At 38.9% G+C, this 23,211-nt stretch overlaps 1 protein-coding gene across 3 annotated transcripts in view; it reads left to right on the top strand.

The window, feature by feature from the left end:
- The window catches only part of tnrc6c2 (trinucleotide repeat containing adaptor 6C2), a 135,600-nt gene that overhangs the window by 74,829 nt on the left and 37,560 nt on the right, over positions 1-23,211 (top strand). For 2 of the 3 annotated variants that reach the window (XM_089134101.1, XM_039691386.2), the window contains 2 exons: positions 2,387-2,599; positions 21,401-21,558. In XM_089134101.1, the coding sequence (XP_088990227.1) occupies positions 2,387-2,599; positions 21,401-21,558 (371 nt within the window). The remainder of the gene's footprint in view (positions 1-2,386; positions 2,600-21,400; positions 21,559-23,211) is intronic. The other variant, XM_089134100.1, reaches the window with a different exon arrangement.

Raw genomic sequence — 23,211 nt, 5'->3', positions numbered from 1 at the left:
CACTACATTTAATGTAACGTTAACGTTATATTTGACATGAGCCGATTTTATTAGTGCGAGCCCTGCACTGAGGCGGGCTGTGTTTGTAGAAATGAACACTGGGCTGTGGGCATTTTATTACACTCATAACACCATCGGCTGTGGCCGGAATACCATAAAATACTACACTGCTTATATGAATTTACCTGGGTAACCTTGGAAACGGCATTTGTGTGAGCACTCTTCCTCCTCCGTTAGCTCACGCCAACGAGTGAAGCGAAAGCTGGACCAATGTCGTAATCCTAGTCCTGGCTTTTAATTTGTCACTCTCCCCTTTTCTTTTTTAGTTTCCTCTGATAAAACCGTTGCCTTCTTCCTTGTACAGCTGTTGTTCGGCATGACGAAAACATACAAACGGCAATCAAATGCGAGTTGAGCACTAACGTTAGATTCTGAGGAAGTTGTGGGTGGTGGGGGAAGTGACGTATGCCGTAAAGCGGTCGAATTTTGTAGTTCTTTTTGTGCTCGGGTTCCTACCCGAAACCCGAAGTTACAAAGTGCAAGTAAAAGCGATACAGACACCTTCAGGAGACGGCAGACGCGTCATTCAACCTATTGTAAGCCGATCTACCATCTCAATGGGTTTTGGTAATATATTATAAAGGTTGAAGAGTTCCACAGTGTGCCTTTAACATTCTTTTCACTCCTGGTGCCGATAACAGTTCTCATACCATCCCAGGCTGAACGTAATTCCTACCACCAAAGTCTTTCTCTATTTTTTCTTTGTAACCCTGCTTTGCCCTCCTTATTTCACTTTTTATTTCCTTTTCCAACTTCTTCAATTCTAAAAAGTGTCCTTCCCTAAAAGCCTGCCTCTTTTTGTTTAGTAACAGCTTAAGTGGTTTCCTTACCCATGGCTTATTATTTGGATATACCTGTACAATTGTATCAGGAATTACATTATTAACACAGTAGGAAACATAACAACTAACAACATCTGTAAGATCATTTATATTGGTACAGGACTCCTTAAACATGTCCCAATTGGTACATGGTGAAAACAACCCTGTAAACTCAGGATTGCTTCCTCAGTCCAGTTCTTAACGCATTTAGTGAGAGATTTCCCCCTCCTTAAGGCCTTGCGATATGACTGGATGAGCTGGACACAGTTATGGTCAGCCCCGCCCAGCGGGGGGAGCGGGAGTGCTTTGTATGCGTCTTTGATAGAACCGTAACACAAGTCTAATGACTTATTTTGCCTGGTCGGGCAGGTAACATATTGGTAAAAGTCTCTCAGACATTTCTTCAGCGAACAATGGTTAAAATCACCAAGGACGAAGACAGGTGCTTCGGGCGATAAACCTCCAGTTTTTGAATAACTTGAGATATCGACTCTGCGGCTTTATCCGCATTTGCTCTTGGATGAATATACACGATTGTCACAAATATTTGGGGAAACTCCCGGGGCAAATATGGGGGGCGCAGGGACACTGACAGCAGTTCAACATCCTTAGTGCATAAACTTTCTCTGACAAGGACATTTTTACAATATCTTTGATTCACGTATAGGCAAACCCCTCGACCTCGCGACCTTCCAGTAACACTCGGATCTCGGTCCGGATGGACAGGTGCCCCAAAACCATCAATGGCTAGCTCCGTGTTCAAATCACTTTCTGAAAGCCATGTCTCTGTAAACGCCAGTAAACACGCATCTCTAAATTCATGCTGGAAACGTACATTGGCTTGTAGCTCGTCAGTTTTATTTCGAAGTGACTGGGCATTTGATAGAATGATAGAAGGCAGGGGGAACCGGAAAATAGATTGTTTTCGCAGTCTATGAAGTACGCCACCTCGCTTACCTCGCTTCCTGGTCTTGTGGGGTGGCTCATCGGTAAATTCCCCCTTTCCTCTCGATTCATCGGCAAAACAACTTAGATTAGGGAAGATTAAATCTGAAGGAGGGTTGTTGACTTGAAAGTTACTCCATTTTAAGAGAAAGTCTCTGCTGTATCGGATGTGCGTTGGATTGGGCAACTCATTTAGCGTCTCCATGAAGTGGAACGCCGTCCACAACAAAAGCAAAGCGGTCCACTCCATACTACTTTTGTCCCAACAGAAAACAGCATAGGGTCAATAACTTTCTTCTCACTCTCTCAAGCCATCTCTATCTCATCCAAGAAATTAAATAAATAAAAAACAAACAAACAATGAACAAAACATAACATTAAACCTGTGCCACGCTGCTGGTCGCTGCATGAGCATGCACCCTCTACCCTATATTAGACAACAACTAACAGTTATTTTCATAATCAATCTATTTATTATTTATTTGATTAATCGATTGGAAAATATTATTTTCTGTATTTTAAATACTTCATCTTAAGTTATTATACTTATACTGTTTCAGGATGGGGAGAGCTCCCTAAAGTCCAGTCAAATACAGAACCCTCTACATGGGGCGAGCCAGCCAATTCCATCCCTTCTGTGGACAATGGCACTTCGGCTTGGGGCCAAGGCCAACCCACTAAGAGCTGTGGAGGATGGGGCGAAAGTGCTTATGACTCCAGTGGACCTTATGGCAGAGGCAATGCACCTGCTGGACCAGGCCCCTGTCAAGAAGGTAAATAAGTAAATTAAAACTCTACATTTAAAGCACTTAACAAGCTATAACAAGCTATAACAAAAGTGGGCTATTACAAAAATCTTAAGTCATTGCTGATTCTTAAAGGTCCCCTGACATGAAATTTTCACTTTCTGAGGTTTTTTAACATTAGTATTAGTTCCCCCAGCCTATATTTAGTCCCCTCATGTCTAGAATTTCCAATCGGTGAAAAACCAAGTTTTGGCTATCTTTCTCTTCTCTGCATCTCAGACGCGCTGATCTTGAATCTCTTCGTTATTATGTCAGAACAAGGAAAGTTTGTGTATATGTTTTATACACAAACTGCTTTGCCCTTTCTCTGCTTTGCCCGCCCGGAGAATTTGGCTTGCCCATGAGAAAATGAGCTAGGAACAGGAAGTACGGACACGATTTTAGTTTTTCCTCGAGAGATATCATGTCTTGCAAATGAGCGAAGCATGGCAGTTGATCAGTGTTCGGATGTACAAATGAACGCAAACGTATTTTTTAGTTCCTTTATCCGAGCCTCTGAAGAAACAATGGGTTAATTTTATTTTCTCTGGAAATGCGCTGAAACAACTTCCCCACCGATGACTGTTTCCTCAACTTGGGCCAAATGAACGTCTGAAAATAAATCAATCAAGCTACCCAGCAACAATTTCTGATGTGTTGCCTAATAGAGCATCACTGTCCCGCCCACAGCCCGAGAGAGCGTTGGTGTTGGAAGTAAATTTCCCATTAATTTCTCCCATTGACATTTTGTAAAATCCACATCTAAAGAGTATTAGAGCATGTCTGAGGATAACCAGCTACAGCTGAACTCATAAGCATACAACATATCATTTCAAGTGAAAAAAGAAAAGAAAATCCAAAAAAAGTCATAGGTACTGTGTACATATTTTCATTTCCGAGCAAAGGAACTACTCCTCCCATAAACCACCGCTCCTCACTAAAGTCGACTGAATCCACCGTGAAAGAGCCTTTTGAGCGATTTCCAAATCTGACGACGGCCACGTGAACTTTTTCCTCCAGTGAATTTTATATAGTGAATGTGCAGGGAAACTCCTTTTCCCCGATTTACTGAAGCTTATATGTAAAACACATTTGCAGCTGCACATGCTAAAACATTGAGCAACTGGCTCGCTCATAGGCCATGCTGTGGCAACTGCATGGCGTCTCTGAGGTGCGACCAATGAACTAGTCCTCCTACGTCATTACACCATCTTCAGTCTTCTCGTACCTTCGCGGGATTTCAGACACGTTACACGACTTCCACCAATCAGATGCATCACTGTGGGATTGTGGGATTGTTCAGGATTGTCGGTAATGAAGTACTTATCCAATACATCGCGAATAAAAGAGATTTACCTTAAAACAAGGTTATTGCCCCATGAACTTTTGCCGTTTATATGAACATATACAATCACTTAGTTCAGCCGTAGCTGGTTTTAAGTCTACCATGTATGGTTACATTTTAATGGCTTATATACTGTCAATGGAGAAATTGTATTGAATTTTTACTTCTGGCACCGGCTGTGGGCGGGACTGTGATGCTCTATTGTTCAAGTTCAGACAGGTAATTTTTCTCTCAAAATCATTCAAAGCTGTTTATGCATAAGTCAAGCCAGTGACTGAAATATCAACTTCACATCATTTCTTTTAGTAGGATGAAAATAATCTTATTTAAATTGTGATCAAATTATACAGAAAGCGATTTAAGAACAATCTTTCCACACAGTCCAGGTTTATCTGGACAACTCGTTATGAAATCAATGACGCACGTTACACTGAACAACAAAACTCTTACTGTACATCATCGTGTTTGCATTGGTGAAAGCATTAGAGAGAGTGCAGAAACTGCGTTGCAATGATAAGATCTTCATTCTCGCATTTAACAGATTGTCATCTGCTTGCTCAATCCTCATCACAGCAACATTTTATGTAATAGATCTAAATACTTCAAAAACTTCTCAAGATTCGGTAATCTCAATAGCTGTATATGGCGGAATTATAATGTCAATAATCGCGAGAAGATTTGAAATCCTCTTGCGAGGAAATAAGATCTTTTCGCGAGAGGAAATGAGATCCATGCGCACAAGCGAAAGCCGCATGCAGGCATATTACCTTCGCGTGCAGAAATTCTCTGCTCACGCGAGCACGATTGTAACCCGCAAGGAGAATACTGTGCTTTGAGCGTGCGCAGAATCCCATGTACAAGTCCTTGCTCTGCTGCTCGCGAAACTCTAACCTGCTCGCTCGTGGTTAATCTTTTTGGCAGTAGGTTGGCAGATCCAGTCGGCATCATTTCACTACACATGATTGGGTACAGTTCCTGTCCTCTGTGATTGGTTGTACCATTTCGCTGTGTGCCAAATTATTTAAACATGGAAAAACTTTATATTACTGTTCAACTGTGACTAATTTCCAGTAATAAAACATTCATTTATTTCACTTCTTAAATTCATGTAGTAGAGAGATTAAATGCTCTTCCCTGGTTGATATTTCTGTATTATACATTCTATATTTTAATATTCTGAGATATAGAGTTTTGATTTCCATGAGCTATAATCATTGGCAGAACTATTCAGATAATTTAATAATTAATTTAGTAAAAGTAATATCACACTGTAAACTTAAAAAAACATGAATCCAGGTATTGAGAATGAAGTAGAAATAGATGTTAGAATGTACTGTACAATGTAAATATACTGTACAATGTAAAAACTCATTGTACAGTAAAATGTTCCCTGTCAGTCACTAGTCAAGTTTACATCCACTTGTCAATCGAATTATTTGAAGTTCGGTAAAAAAAAAAAAAAAAACTTCATGAGAATAAATAATAATAATAAAGAAACACCTTAAAATGTCTGAAATCTTTTACCTCTGCAAAGAAAACAATTTTGAAAAACTGGTTCTTTCCGGATATGTGTATGGAATCATTCTGGATCCATAGCCTTGTCAACATTGTCAATCTTGAAAATACAACTGCACGACTCAATAAGTCGCAACCAGCGACTGTACAAGCTTGGAACTCTTTCTCATCTAGGATTATTTCTTCTTATTTCTTTCTTCAGCTAGGCAATCTTTGATGTGAAGTGTACCTGCCAAACAAATTTCTGTTGTTTTATGTATTGTCTTATATGTATTGTCTCACTCATCCATTCACTACCATTGTGATGTTTTGATGTTTTTCTTTTTCTTATTCTTTTTTCCTTTCTCATTATATAGTCGCATATGATTCTACAGATGTCTGTAACCCCCCCCCCCCCCCCCAAAGAAAACAATAAAAATGTTGATCACAAAAAAAAAATGTCTGAAATCAATTCGATATACCAATTTGATTGCAAAACAGCATGTGACATCATTACGCACATGTTTTTATTCCCTTTAAAGGAGTGGTTTGGAATTTTGGACAATGGGCCTCATTTCCAAATGAGCCTAGTGTTATTTATCAGTGGAGAGAATTTTAAAAAATTTCCATCCAGTCGTCCCAGTTGCATAGTTTGCCGGTACTAGGCTAGTGCGAGTCAACGGTAACTTTTAGCATGCCATTAAAAACAGTTTTACCCACTCCACAGTACACACAGTACACAATGTTCCACAATTTTACTTCGCTCCGGTTAGTAGTAAAGTTACTGCATCAAAAAGTAAACACAGAGCAGAAGAACATGAATCCAGCAATTTGTTTGAGCAGTCTACACAAACAAAGCGCGCGTGCGGATTTGAAATTGTAAGCAGTCTTCCGTTAGTGAGGTTCGTATTTTAAATATATAAGTCCACTGCATTCCAAACCACATAAATGATGACTTTGTAGAGCATTCGTAAGGAGACAGCACACTTCAAGTGTAACATCAAGCAAAGTGTGTGTCTCTCACAGCGCGTGCAATGAAGCCTGTGAATGTCCTCGTAATTCGCTTCAATCTTTCCGAACTTTATGAAAGATTATTTTACGAAAGGTTCGAGTGGTGTATGTAGGATGTGAGGAATTGGAAGCAAGCAGAATACGGGTGTTTCTAAAGCAAACTCAGCGTTATCGCACATCTGGTTAAAAACTAAACTTATAATCGATTCTGAAATTTTCAGAATCGATCGAGAATCGTTGGAGAGAGAATCGCAATGCATTGATGGATCAAATTTTTTTTTCTCCCACCCCTAGAAGCTAGCCCTTTCATAACTGACAGATCGACACTGACAACGTTAGTGGAGAATACATAACAGTTTAATGCATTGTGTGACAATAATAGTGTAACTAAGGACTGGACTGGGACAAAAACTGTGAACTGTGTACGCCCTTTAATATGTATACCAACAACTCCTATTAAAACCACCAACGCCATCTAATGAGTGAGATGAAATAACTACTAAGTTTAAAATACAATTCTCCAATTGCATTGGCAATACCAGTCTTTCTCACAAGATGTTTATATAGTATTGGTCAGTGCACCTCTGTCCCTCTAGGAGGGTTGGGGGGCATGCTCCCCCGTAAAAAATGTTTGTGCTTTTTAATGTTAAATTCATCAATCTGGTGCACTTTGAGAGTTCAAAATTAAGAGCTCCAACCCATATTCAGTGTGCAAATTGAACAAAGAAAAACTCAAAACTCTTTTAGTTGGGATATAGTGTCCGTCTACATTACATACTACATAATTAATCATAGTTATAATATTAATCACATGACAGTTATAGCCATATATTGTAAAACACATGCACTGAAAAATAAAAGCAACTTTCATAATTGTCATGAAACTGCACATGGAACATGGACAGAGGTGATCCAAACGCAGGCTTTATTAAAGAGGAGAATCCAGAGACAGGTACAAGGAAACAGGCAGGGGTCAAAACCAGGTAAGCAGTCCAGATCAGTAAACAAACAATTCAGGGATTAGGCAAACGGGAAGACCAGATACAGGCAGAGAGTCCAGGAACCGTGAAACTAGGAAATATTAAGGAAACTAAGAAATACTAGAAAAACACACGCAGCAGTCAGACACTATACACAAACAATACTGAGCCCCGAACAAAGGGGAAACCAGGGCTTAAGACAGGTGAACTAAACAAGATGATAAAACACAGGTGCATGAAATAAACCATAATCAGTCCAGGGTAAAACATGAAAGAAACAATAAACTAGGAAGGAGTGCCCCCCAGAGGCTCAAGCGGGCACTCCAGCCGCAGATCGTCACAATAATTAGCTAAGAACTAATTTCTGTAACTTGAAAGAGATATAAACACTTTTATTTTGATGGAAACGGCATTCAGCTTTTATTTTGGTGGAAAACATGGTTTACAAACGGGTCTTATGCCATGCTAAAAGTTACTTTAGTTGTAAAAGTTACCACAAGGACTTGTACATGGGATTCTGTGTGCGCTCAAAGCACAGTTTTCTCCTCGTGGGTTACAATTCTGCTCGCGCGAGCAGAGAAATTCTGCACGCAAAAGTAATAGGGGTTTTGCTTGTGCACGCATGGATCTTATTTCCTCCCGCGAGCATCTCAAATCTTCTTGTGATTATTGACATTATAATGCTGCCATAGCTGTAATAGTAAAAACGTATAACCGCTGTGTAAAAGTATTCGAGAGTGTTTCACATGTAATATATAGCTATTTCATATGCAAGCATGTCAGCCAATCACAGCAGTGGGCGGTTACACTGAATCCCACAGCAGACACGCCCTTCAAACAGAGCGTTCAAATCAGAGGCTAAAATCAGGCTAGGAAAAATAAACTTAGAATCTATTCAGAAAAATGCCCTTTAATACTAAATTATGACTATTTTTAATCTAAAAAACATACTAACACTATAAGGGCAACCCAGGAAACATTATAAAATAATAAAATAACCCCATGTCAGGGGACCTTTAAATGCTTTTTTTTTTTTTTTCTTAAATGTTTTTTTTTTTAATATGATGATAAAGTTACAGTAGGTACCCAGTTACAGTAGGTACTGTAGACAACCAGAATGTAGTTTTTACCGCCGCAGTTTTGCCGCGGCGGTAAAAGTTGAGGTGTATTTGCTGCCTTTGGCCGCTAAGAGGCGCTACAATCACAGACTTTAAAAAAAGTGTCCGTTTTTTTGTGTAAACTACAGCTGCGCCGCGGCTCTTTCAGAGCGATTAAAAGATGGTAGCAGATTAATTCAAGTGAAATGTAGTTAAATTAATAATTATTCACAATACTGAAATTAAATTAAAAAAATAATGAAACCTTAACATTGCAGTCGAAACATATTAGGCTACATCAATGAGGCTTTACAATCGTATAAGACAATAATGCATTAGCAGTCTAACAATAGCTGTGTGGTTAACGCATCATTCACAACCTCATAGACCTCCAAACGACGCGAGATCGAACCTCGTTACATGCTGTTGGCTGACAGCTTTTGTTTTACCGTTCTTGAAGCTTAAATAGGTAGCTGTTTATTAGCGAGTTTATTAACTGTTTATTTACTTAAAGTGTCCGACATAATTTGCCACTTCTCATTGGGGGCTGAGGTCGCAGATAAATTCAAGGTTAACACTGTAGCCTGTACTTGGGGACGGGTGGGACATGTCCCCACCACTTTATGCCAGGGTCGATATTGTCCCCACCACTTTTGAAATCTTAGCTAACAGCATTCGTTTCATTCGTTTGTTAAATTAGAGGCGATCTAGTGCTGAAATGTGTTGTCTTCACTCGGACGCACGCTGCAATCCGTTGTGGAGGTTTCATTCGTTCCGGTGAAATCACAAATCAAAATACACACAATGTGTCCTTGCTTCTCTGGGTTCTAATCAGTACGGAGCCCGGGAAGTCACCTGTGGGGGAAAAAAAACAATCCGAGGCGACAGTTTTGCAATCCGTCCCCTCAGTTTATAAACTGTACTCACGGATTCTTAAAGGGTTAGTTCACCCAAAAATGAAAATTAAGTCATTAATTACTCACCCCCATGCTGTACCAACCCCGTAAGACCTTCGTTCGTCTTCGGAACACAAATGAAGATATTTTTGATTAAATTTGAGAGCTGTATAACTACCACATTGGCTCCTAAGGGACTGCCTCTTGACGGCCCAGAAAGTCAATGAAGAAAATGTTTAAATATCCCAAGTGACTACCGTGGCTCAACTATATGTTTATCAAGCGACGCGAATACTTTTTGTGCGAAAAAACAAACAAAAATAACGAGTTTATTCGACTATTTCTTTTCTTCCTTGTAGGCCAAAACGAGACTTCCTTATAAATTTCCACGACGCATGCGCGAGAATTGCGATCTGAAGTAGTGTAAGCGGTGTATTCAGATCGCAAATCTCGCGCATGCGTCTTGGAAATCTAAGGAAGTCTCGTTCTGGCCTTCAAGGAAGAAAAGAAATAGTCGAATAAACTCGTTATTTTTGTTTGTTTTTTCGCACAAAAAGTATTCGCGTCGCTTGATAAACATATAGTTGAGCCACGGTAGTCACTTGGGACATTTAAACAATTTCTTCATTGACTTTTTGGGCCGTCAAGAGGCAGTCCCTTAGGAGCCAATGTGGTAGTTATACAGCTCTCAAATTTAATCATATATATCTTCATTTGTGTTCCGAAGACGAACGAAGGTCTTACGGGGTTGGTACAGCATGGGGGTGAGTAATTAATGACTTAATTTTCATTTTTGGGTGAACTAACCCTTTAAACTGTTCCCTCGGTTTAACAATTCGTGCCCACGGATTAATAAACCGTACCCACAAGTTCCTAATCCGTGCTCTCAGATTTGTAAACCGTGCCCCCAGTTTTTGCAATCTGTACCCACAAATTCATAAACCATGCCCACGCTTTCGCAATCCGTACTCACGGGTTTTTAATCCGTACTCGCGAATTTGTGGCTCGTCCCCCAGAGTGTGCCGCATGATTCAACCAGGCCTCCTGTTTAGATGCGGGATGCATTGCATTGTTTTTAAAATCCTTTTTTAAAATGGATAATTTCTTGCATTTTCTAAAAAAAAACTACATTTAGGCTACTTTTTATCTTTAAAGTCCATTTTAGAGAAAAAAGCTCAGTATAAAAAGCAAAAAAAATAAATAAATAAAAGCCTAAATAAAATAGGCTAATAATAACACACAGTTCAAAATCTGTAAAAGACTTGGTTATAAGTTATAAATTATTTTATGTTAAACATACTGTCTTCGGTGAACTCATTCATAATAAACGCAAATAATAATTAACTATCAAAATCCATTTAGGCTACATAGGCCTATTTAAAAAACGAAAACGCTTTTATCCACAAAAAAAGAACAAAGCAATTCGTCAAATGTCAGTCTTAAACAATAATAATGGGCTAAGATTATAACAAACGAACACAGGTTTTTAACGCATATCCAACTGTTTGTGTAAAGTCTCTCTATGGTTCCCGAGACATGCTCTTCTCAATTAACACTGCTGGCAAAATATAGTTTTTAGAAAGTAAAATCTGTTTTTTTTTTCCATATTAATTTGCGAATATTTTAAATGTTTAATAAAGGCAAAAAGTCAATGTTATTTTTTTATGTACACAAACACTTGGATATGCGTCAAAATCTTGTGTTTATTTGTGATGATCTCAGCCCCGTATTAATATTGTCTAACCTGTATTGACTGATATTTGACGAATTGCTGTTTCTTTTTTTTTTATAAAAGCGTCTTATATCTAAATATGTAGCCTAAATGTAATAATAATAGCCTAAATATTATAATTAGGCCTATTATTTGCGTTTATAACTTTAAATGAGTTCTCTTCAGACAGGAATAGGCCTATGTTAATCATACTTTTAAAAAACAATGCATCCCGTATCTAAACAGGAGGGTTGAATCATGCGGCACACTCTGGGGGACGAGCCACCGTGAGTACGGATTAAAAACCCGTGAGTACGGATTGCGAAAGCGTGGGCACGGTTTATGAATTTTGTTGTGTTTAAGTACTTGACAGGAGATGGCGCTGTAGTCCACATGATGTTACCTATAAAAGGTGTAGAGTAAGAAAAGAGGTTGTTGCACCTGCTGTCTAATTATGTGACCATGTGGCACTGTTGCCTTGCTTGTGGGTTTAAATAAACCTTGAAGAAGTTACAAGTTTCTTGTCTTCATGATTACCAGAACATAAACATAACAAATTGGTGACGAGGATTTTGCTGGTCTACATGAAAGATGTCTGCCGTTGCTTCTTTTCCTACGCCATTCTTGCCATGCCCGGGTGAGCCATCTATCCCCTTTGACGTCTGGTTAAAGATGTTTGAGAATTACTTGCTTGTTGTAAATGCATCAGGAGATGACTGGCCAGTTGCAAGAAAGCGAGCTTTGTTTCTTAATTGTCTGGGAACAGAAGGCCAGAGTCTGTTCTATACTTTACCAAACCAAGGAGAAACAATGGAGGATGCTATTGAGACTTTGAAACTACAGTTTATTCCTCGACGTAAAGTTGTGGCTGAGCGTCATGCATTCAGAAAGCGAATTCAAGCACCAGGGGAAATCCTGCAGTATGTTGCTTCTCTTTAGGACTTGGCCACGACATGTGAGTTTGCGTCTAATAATGATGAAATGTTGCAAGATCAACTAGTGGAGAATGTAAACAGTTATCGTGTTAGAGAACGTTTGCTATTAGAGACTGATTTGACTCTTAACAAGGCTATTACTATTGCTACGCAAATGGAGGCTGCTGCTGAACAAGCTAAACTTTTTTCAAATCAGACTTCTGTACCTGTGCAAGCAATTCAAGCAACAAGCGTGTTTCTGTAAAGTGCAATAATTGTCAAAAGTTGGGACATTTTTCAAGAGTGTGTCGTTCACAGCAAGCACGTTCTGTACATGAAATTGAACTTCCTGAGCTTCAGATACTTTACATGCATGATTCAGTACCTAATAAGATAAAGTGTACTACTACTATCATGACTGCATCAGCTTCTGTAACTGTGGAGTTGATTGTGGATTTGGGATCTTCCTTTTCCATTCTGCCCAAATCTGTGTATGAAAAACACTTTAAACAAGACTCTTTGCTGCCTCCTCCTGTTAAATTGGTGACGTATTCAAGAGATCCAATACCAGTGCTTGGCTGTCTACCTGTTACTGTTACCAGAGATAATATGAACTGTAATACACCAATCTTTATAGTTGAATGTGGCACTGCTCTCCTTGGAATGGATTTAATTAATGGTTTACATCTCAAGTTTGAAGGTTCTTCCATACTTCCAGGATTGGCTTCAGCTCCTGTAATGCGACTTTCTGCTTCTGTGCCTGTTACTAAGCTGGGATGTGCAAAGGGATTTGTGCATAAGGTAAAGATTTCTTCAGTGGTGAAACCTGTACGTCAGAAACTTAGAAGGTTGCCATTATCTGTTCGAAATGCTGTCAGTGATGAACTTCAACGCCTTCTTGACTTGGGTGTTATTGAATGAGTGGATGCATCACCGTGGATTTCTCAAATTGTAGTTGTTCAGAAGAAGACTGGTGGAATTCGTATGTGTGTAGACCTGCGAGAACCAAATAAAGCTGTTGTTGCGAACAGTTATCCTTTGCCCCATATTGATGAGATGATGTCTATGCTGCGTGGAGCAACTGTTTTTTTTACAATTGATTTAGAGAACGCTTACTTCCAGCTTTTGTTGCATGAAGAAAGTCGTGATCTGACTGCATTCTGTCGAGTACCTTTTGGCCTTGCTTCGGCTCCATCTGCGTTTCAGAAACTACTAGCTAGTGTACTACAAGGATTGCCAAATGTAGCCAATTATTTGGATGATGTCATTGTCTGGGGACACATAAAAAGTGAACATGACCGCATGCTCAAAGTGGTTATTCAGCGCATACAAGATGCAGGCCTACAGTTGAATGATTCAAAATGTCACTTTAATAAAAGCAGTCTGCGTTTTCTTGGTCATACTGTATCTGCACAGGGTATTCACCCAGATGAGGATCATCTTAGTGCAATGCTTCATGCTCCTGTTCCTAAAGATACACATCAGCTTCGTTCCGTTCTTGGATTGTTGTCATGGTACAATAAATTTATTCCAAATTTCGCTACAGTAGTAGAGCCATTGCGTGCTTGTATCAGACAAGGATCTGAGTTCAGATGGTCAGATGAGGCTCAGAAGAGTTTCAGTTCTGTAAAGGAATTGTTACTGCTTTAGCATTGTTTGACCCTAACTTGCCCACTGTCGTTTCGAAAGATGCATCAGATTATGGACTAGGTGCTGTATATTCTCAAATTCATAAAAAAAACAACACAGAGCGCATTGTTGCATTTGCTTCAAGAACATTGTCGATTGCTGAACGTAAATATTCAACGATTGAAAGGGAAGCTTTAGCATGTGTCTGGGCTGTTGAAAAATGGAGAACTTACTTCTGGGGTCGGAAATTCCTTTTACGTACGGTCGGATCATCAGGCCTTGACAGTGCTCCTCTCCTCTAAAGGCACAGATCGCGCTGGGATGAGAATCGCCCGTTGGGCAGAGCGACTCCTGTGTTTTAATTATGAGGTGAATTATCATCCTGGCTCTCAAAATCAGGTTGCTGATTATCTTTCACGCCTACCCTTGTCTGCTTCTGATGACGATTTCTCTGACACTTAACCAGAGTTTGTTGCATTGTTGTCGTCTGAAATGTCTGCTGTGTCTCCAACTGAATTTGCTTGTGCTTCTGCATCGTGCTCAGAAATGACTGCATTACGTGCTCAGATAGTTCGTGGATGGCCTTCTTCATCAGCCGCTGTGGATGTGGCCAATCTACGTCCATATTTTCAAATACGTCATGAACTTACTGTGCAAAAGGACTATTATGTGTTCAGAGGGTCACGTCTTGTTGTTCCTGTTGCATTGCGATGTGTTTTGGTGAATCTGGCTCATGAAGGACATCAAGGAATAGTGCGGACGAAACAGCGTATTCGTGAACTTTACTGGTGGCCTGGCATTGACTGCTTGGTTAATGAACAAATCAAGAATTGTGAGGTTTGCTTGTCTTCTGATAAGGTTACAACTGTTCGTGCTGCACCTTTACAACCTGTACCTTTTCCATCTATGCCATGGGAAAAAGTGGCTGTTGACATTGTTGGCCCATTTGAAACTGCTACTTGGGATTGACGGTACATTATGACATTGATTGACTATCATAGTAAGTGGCCAGATAGCATTCACTTCTTCAATCACAAGTAAAAACGTTATCAACTTCTTGACATCAGTCTTCAGCAGATTTGGAAATCCTCATTACATTGTATCTGACAATGGATGTCAGTTTAAGTCAGTGGAGTTTGCAACATTTCTGAAAGATCGAGACATTCAACACATATATACATCAGTGTGTATATATATATATATATATATATATTAAACGGTTAGTTCCAATCCTTGATTCTGATTGGTCAAGAGATGTGCTTTATTCACGATAAAACACGGCTATGACCGCTTCACCCAACGGTTCTATTTATCACTGCGCCCTTAGCAACGCCCTTAGCAACCACACATATCAACATAGGCTAAACATAAGAATTAAAAAGGCTAAAATGTTTAAAGTAAATTTCGATTTACTAGGTGGCATGACGATGGATAAGTGGTTTGAGGAACAATTTGGAGAGACTTCTACAAATACGAAACGTCATGTTGAAGTGCTGAAATGTAACATTGACACATTCGAGAAGACTCGTAATGAAAAAAATACCGTGCAGCAAACCCAATGGGCAGTGAAATGCTTCGGTGACTGGTGTAGTGAAAAGGGTTGCAGCATAGATTTTAAACAAATCACCAAGACGGAACTCAACGCACTTTAATATCCGTGACTTCAACGGAACTGTCAGAAGCTCCACAGAAGAAAAATATGGGATCAGTAGCTGTAGTGTTACGTGCGGGTCTGAACAGATTCCTGAATGATCCACGAGTTTGTCCTGGGGTGCTTCTCAATATCCCTCCTCGTCTCCTCGCTCCTCCGTCCTCCCTCCTATGACCCGGAAACCGATCGAGCTCAGCCATCTTGAAGGACATCTCAATTCTCTAATTGCACCGTGAGGAGTCGAGGATCGAGGAGTGAGGAGGCTTCCTGAGGAGTCATAAGCGAGGATACACAGGTGCATCCTACGCGTAACTGTTATATTGACTAAACGTGACGCACGTGTCAATTCTCCTCCCCCTTCACATTGGTCACAATAATTTTAATTTATACTTTACCTTTGCAGTTTATATAAACCACACATCTCAGATATTTTAACAGTATAGCATATCTTTATTATTATTTATTATGAATTTATTAAATAACCAAACTTCAACAACATAAGGGCAGATCCTTTTAGCGCTACTGATGACACTGTGGAGTGACACTCGGGTGATCAAGTATTCCAATGTAGAAAAAGCTTATATTCGATTCCTCTGTCCTCCTTTCCTTTCCTCGCTTCCTTCCCTCGCGTCCTACAGGGGGTGGAGCTGAGACGCAAGGAAAGGAAGCAAGGAAAGGAAACGAGGATGCACAAATAAGAAATGAGAAGCACCCCAGGTGTCTGATGAGAGACAGCAAATTCACCTCATCCAATAATGTTTTCGTTGGAGTCATAAAGACAATGAAAAGAGAGGGTCGTGATGAAACGGGGCATCACACACCGATTTCTACTAAAGATTTCAGCACCATAAAACTGTCCGATGCGCTTAATCCCAACACACCTGTCACTACACCAGTCACGGAAGCATTTCACTGCCCATTGGGTTTGCTGCACGGTATTTTTTTTTTCATTACGAGTCTTCTCGAATGTATCAAATTTACATTTCAGCACTTCAGCATGATGGTTCGTATTTGTAGAAGTCTCTCCAAATTGTTCCTCAAACCACTTATCCATCGTCATGCCACCTAGTATAAACCGAAATTTACTTTAAACATTTTAGCCTTTTTAAATTATGTCTGTGAGTGGACATAAGTGTAAAAGTAAAGAGCTACTGGAGGCGAGTGACATTCTTGCTGCAACCGAAAACACCGCTGACAGCGCTGAGCCCCAACTAAAGAGGAGGTTAAATATCACCACAGTGGAGCCGATTGAAAAGAGTCAAATATTAATGCGTGCACAATAAACGGAGATGTTCAAATAAATTTAAATAAACAACAATAAATAAAGTATCTCTTGTTAGGCAGCATTTTAGCAACTAGATTAAAGACCTAACTGTTATCTATCAAAATATGTGCCCTTGTTATTTTTTATTATTATTTATTTATTTATTTATTTATTTATTTATTTGTTATTTTGCTGAGAGATAAGCTATGCCTATTTGTGTGAGGAAATTTCACAAATGTTGTGTTGTAAAAAAAATAAGAAGATTGAGACAAAGTTTGAGAATGGTTTGTTGTTTTTATTTGAGCTTTCCTGCATATTACACATTGGAACGTTGTTGTTCACAGTCAGAGTCTATATTTTTCTAGCGGAAGGAATGTTTTTATTGACTAAACTACATGAAAGTTACACTAATACATTGTTTTTTTATTTTAATACTGTGTGGCAACCGTTTTATAAAAGCAATAAGGTACTCAAGGCAAGTGCGGTATCGTGAATAAGTAACGGCTGAAGGGGTTGCAGGCACTCCGCTTCGCGTCGTGCCTGACAACGCCCTTCAGCCGTTACTTATTCACAATACAGCACAGCCTCTCGTACCTTATTGCTTACATAAATACAAGCAAAAAAAAAAACAAACTAAATGGTGTAACAGTTTTAGAACTAGACAAATCTTTCTGCATAAATACCTAAATATAAAATGTAACTTATCCATGTTTAATCGGGTTTCGAACCCATGTTTAATCGGGCTTCAAACCCATGTCATTATCATGTTCTAACCATAAATTCTACCACTCGGCCATGTGTTCACTTACGGAGAAATGCCCAAACATATGTTTCTGGAGTGAGTATTCGCTCAAATGAGCAGGAAAACGTTTTGTCGTTAACCTATTGTGAGTGTAAGCCTACTTTACATGAAAAAGTAGTCTACACCTTTTACAGTTTTAAAAGATGATTTTATTTTAGCTGTTGTGAGAAAAATAGATTCAAGTGAGCACCGCCGCGTTTGTTGAACACAATTAATGTCAGAATAAAACCTGATTTTAGAATAGGCTTACACTGGGCGTGGTGTGTGTCAAAAAATACTCAATTATAAACCTCAATATTTCAATATTTCGTTCAAAACCACCTCAAAACAATTCGTGACATTTTAAAAAGCCGTGAATCAATGTATTAAGGCCACTGAAACTGACATCTCTCAATACAGGAGCAGAAGCGTTGGTTCTGATTTTATTTGTTGTTTAAACATGCGTGTTGCATATTTAAAAATAAATAAATATATATATATATATATATATATAGGCTATATATATTTGATATGGTCTATTTAGGCTAATTATAGCATTGATTACTGAGGAGGGGGGATGTTTTTTTTTAATTCTACATGGAACCCAATTAAGTTTTATTTTCTATAATTTTTACATAACTGCTTTTGAAGATGTAAATTCAGTCAATCTGTTGGAAGAGATTTTTTCCTTAGTGTAAAATAGAAATACATGGTAATTTTATTTTATAAATATAAGCAAATAAAACCTAAATGGTGTAACAGAGTTTTAGAACAAATCTGTCACAGAACGCTCAACGATGCCTCCTGGTTTCATCAGATCCCTCTCTCCTGCATATTAGGACTTCATTCCCTGCTCATTATCCCCTGATTAATTGCCCATCATCTCATCAGTCCCACCTGTGCGCCCTTCAGCTCCCCTTTATCTGGACTGCTATGTTCATTGTTCATTTGTGAAGTCTTGTTTTACCGTTACTCTGTCTCATGCTCGTTTCCTCGTATTTGCTCCGGTATTTTTGACTTGGACTGTGTTACTCGCTTTAGAACCTCTGCTGCCTGCCCCTGACCTTTGCCTGTTTGATGTACGCCTTTGGATTGCCCTATCCAGTGTTCAGAGTTAGTGTTTGCTGGCCTTCTTGTCTCGGGCCTTGAGTTTATGACTGCTTACCTTTGTTGGCTTACCTGTGTTAATAAATCACTGCAAATGATTTATCCGTCCGCCTCTGCCTCTTCGTCACAAAATCTTTCTGCATCAATAGCCTAAATATAAAATACAACTACAGTAATCCATGTTTGATCAAGCTTCAAACCCATGTCTATGTAATGGTAGAACCGTAGGCCTATGTTCTACCACTCAGCCATGCGTTCGCTCTAATGAGCAAGAAAACTTGTCGTTATGACTATTGTGAATGTAGGCCTGGGATACTTTACATGAAAAAGGAGACCTCTGAGACCTGATGATTTTATTCTAGCTGCAGTGGTGGAGGAAGTACTGAATCTCAGTACTTAAGTAAAAGTACAAATAACCAGATAAATATTTACTTTAGTAAAAGTAGAAGTAACACAATGACAACCATACTTAAGTAAAAAGTAAAAAGTACCTGATTTTAAATGTACTTTAAGTATTAAAAGTAAAAGTACTTGCATAATAATTGATTCTCTTAATGACTATTTTCTAATGATTAATAAAACATTTAATTCTAACTCATTCAACCTAATACTCCTATAATGATGTTCAATAATGATGGAAAAAAATTGTTGTCACCATTTCTGAAACAAGCTTGCAATTAGGCAATAAGCCATATCCTTACTATATGTTAATAACTATGTTTGGCCGTAAACGCGATTAATTTATGGTGTAATTCTGAACCTCTTGGCTTGCCATAATCCTAACCAAACGTATATTACACACGGTGCGTTTCCTAAGCATGTAAAAACAAATTTTCGCGTATAAATTGCACGATAAACACACTGCGTGCAAGACGCATTTAGATGTATCTATGGCAACCAAACGTCACTGGTGAGACAAACGTGCAACGTTTACGTTTTGGCAGGGGAAAAAACTGATCAGGAAATGTAATGAAAATGTAACAGAAGTTGTAGAAATGTAGTGGAGTAGAAAGTATAATAATTGCTGCAAAATGTAACGAAGTAAAAGTAAAAAGTATGCACTATTTATTCTACTTAAGTAAAGTAAAGATACGTGAAAAATGTACTTAAGTAAAGTAACGAAGTATTTGTACTTCGTTACATTCCACCACTGTCTAGCTGTGATGAGAAAAATAAATTCAAGTGAGCACCGCCGCGTTTTTCGAACAATATTAAGGCCACTGAAACTTTTTTTTTTTTTTTAAATATGGAATCCCATTAAGTTTTATTTTCTTTTTTTTTTTTTAAACATAACTGCTTTTGTAGATGTAAATTCAGTCAATATGTTGGAAGAGATTTGTTCCTTAATGTAAAATAGAAATGCAAGGTAATTTTAATACATGTTTATGCGGGATTTGAAACAGTGTCATCAAAATGATTGTACCAAAGTTCTACCACTCAACCACGACTTTTCTCACTGACAAAAGCCCAGAAGTTCGGTTGTTCAGCAGTCAGTGTGCGCACGCGAGAGAGAAGCGCTCTTCAGTCTTCGCATTCCTCAATAGCGTCATTGAAAGCACCCGCTTTATTTTCGCTGACTGCGAGATAGGCCTATTTTAACCTATTTTAACTTTTGATTAATAAAATGTTCTCCTATAGCCTTAAACTTTATATTCTAGTTAAAGCTCTATTCTATTTAAAATGTAGGCTACTTTTACATAATTACGTTTTGCTTTCGCTAAATGTCTCTTTGCGCCACCTGGTGGTCATTTCGTCACCGACTTTGAAATACGGCTGGTTTATTTTTGCCGCGGTAGATTTACCGCGGCACTTGCTGCGGCGGTAAGTGTCATTTTGGTTGTCCACCTTCTGTACGTATTATTTCAATTTAAGCATATTTGACGATTACGCGTTTTATTAGAATTGTAATGAGACGAGTTTGGGGTGGTGATGGCGCAGTGGATAAGACACATGCCTTTGGTGTGAGAGATCCGGGATCCACTGTGAGACACCAATGTGTCCCTGAGAAAGACACTTAACCCCTAGTTGCTCCTAGAGGTGTGCGACCTCTGACATGCATAGCAATTGTAAGTCACTTTGGATAAAAGCGTCAGGTAAATGAATAAATTTAAACCATGTTTTTCACCAAAATAAAAGATCGATGCCATTTCCGTCAAAATAAATGATCATGTGCTAATCTCTTTCATAGAAATTAGAACGAAACTACCTATGAAAGTTGCTTTTATTTTTCAGTGCATTTGTTTTACAACATATGGCTATTACTGCCATGGGATTAATATTATAACTAGTTGTAGTAGTGTAATGTAAATAATAATACATTTTATTTATAATGCGCTTTTACAACTAAAAGAGTTTTGAGTTTTTCTTTGTTCAATTTGCACACTGCATATGGGTTGGAGCTCTTAATTTGAACTCTCAAAGTTCACCAGATTGATGAATTTAACATTAAGAAGCACAGCATTTTCTTACAAGGGAGCACACCCCGTACCCCCTTAGAGGGACAGAGGTGCACTCACCACAGATTTTACAAAATACTGTAGGAAAAATTGGTATTGCATTTCCAATGCAGCTTATAGCTTGTTTTAGGATGATTGTGGAGTATAGTTCAACTTAGTAGTTATTTAACCTTTTAACTCCTATTCACTTACACATATTCAAGGGTGTGCAAAGTTGGGTTGTGTTTATGATCATATGTAGTGGGCCAGTTTAGGCCAAAATGCCTGAGCCGATTTTTTTTTGTTCCAGTCCAGCCCTGTATCTGGGCAACATGTAACCATGTTTTTAGTTTTGGACAGATGAAATTTAATAATTTAGTCAACCATCCACATACTGTATCTAAGCATAGATACAAATATATAGTGTTATATGGCACTGATTATGAGCGTTCTTGACCTGTTGTGTTTTTCCAGGTCCCAAACCTATGCAAGGTGGCTGGGGATCTGGAACGGAAGAGACTGGCATGAACAACAGCCAGTGGGATGCTGATGATGGTGACGTGTGGAACAGTCTCACATCCCAAGACTCCTCTTGTAACTCATGGGGTCAATCCAAGAAGGGCCCAAAAAGGGTAATTGAGGCCATTCAAAGCCATCAGTACACTGTCCTGTAATGCATACTCAATGTCGCATATTTATTGTGTAATGTTAACTTTTTTATAATTTTTTATTATAATATTTTTTTTTATTAATAATTGCTATTCACCATTTTGATGTCCACATCAAATTACATTTACTAAAGTGATTTTATATAAAAATAAACCCTTAAATGCAAGTAAAGTGTCTACTTTTAATGTTTCAGATAATGTTTATAAAAATTATATGTCAAAATATGGCTGTAATAATGTTGCAAAATATAAAATTGTTATTCACCCTAATGGTCCGAGTATTGGAATAACCAGAAGACTTCTTTGTCTCAAATATGCAGTTTGTTAGGTCATTTAGTGTAAGTGGAAAATAGGCTGGTCTGAAATCACATAAAAAAATGATAGTCATTAGACAGTCTGTGACATTATCAAACGGCATCCTGAAGACCATGTGGTGCTCTAACAAAAAGTGAGTTTATTTCTCTTAAATATTTATTAGGGCCCAAGCCCTGAAAGGGCGAAGGCCCTATTGTTTTCCTAACGATTATTATTATTAGGGCCCAAGCCCTGAAAGGGCGAAGGCCCTATTGTTTTCCTTCCGATTATTTTTTTTTTTTTTTTTTCTTTTATTTTTCTAACGACTATTCGGGCACTTTTGGGGCCCTTAACATGCTCGAAAACTCTTGAAACTTTGCACACGGGTCAGAACCCGCGGCCATCAGGGCCGGGCTGAAGCTGGTACCCGGGCGTGGCAGGGGGGCTCGACAGCGCCCCCTGGAACGGGGTCCGAACACTTGGTCCATAAATCAAACACGCTTGCATGTAATAATATGAAACTCGGTACACATGTTGATCTCATCGTTTCATCTATACCTCGCGCTTTTACTTTTTACCCCAGCCCAACAGGAAGTCGGCTATTTAGGGTTGTTCGTAAAACACTCGCAATGGAATTTTTAATACTCCTCCTAGAGCTTTGATCCAAATTCGACGAAACTCGGTCAGCGTGAAGTCAAGACATTGAGGATGAAAGTTTGCGAGGGGATTTTTGATATCTCGAACGGTTTGGCCGTGGCGAGGAAACAAAATTATGGCGAGAAACGTGAAACAGGAAGTGTATCATAACTTCAGCATACATCAACCGATCTTGATGAAACTTCAGCAGTGTGTTCGCTGTAAGAGGACGATCACATGGATGTGACTATTGTGAGTCAAAGTTATAGCGCCACCAACTGGCAGCAGGAAGTGTGTCATTTTCAAAATGCTTTGAAATCACCCTCTAATTTTAACTCGATTTGCTTCAAACTTCATCTGTATAATGCAAATACATGGCAGATGAAGACCTGTAAATGGATTCTTGATATCTTTGAAACTGTTGCCGTGGCAACGCATCAAACTTTACCATTCTTTTAGGATGCTTTTGAGACTCTTAGCATGCTTCAAATTGCATGAAACTCGACAGACACATCACATTTATTAGCCAGTAGACATGTGCAACATTTCAGAAACGGGCGTGGTGAGGGCTCAGTAGCGCCACCTTTTGACAAAAGTGGGGTTGTTAGTTTTATCTACAGTTACAAAAATCGGTATGTATATTGTACTCCTCGAGCCGGACAACTTTCTAATTGACACTCATTAGCT

This window comes from Pimephales promelas, chromosome 8, assembly GCF_988280905.1.
Source record: "Pimephales promelas chromosome 8, fPimPro1.hap1.1, whole genome shotgun sequence".
Lineage (NCBI taxonomy): Eukaryota > Metazoa > Chordata > Actinopteri > Cypriniformes > Leuciscidae > Pimephales > Pimephales promelas.
The sequence above is the reverse complement of the archived record's forward strand: the minus strand, read 5'-3'. Positions and strand labels throughout refer to the sequence as shown.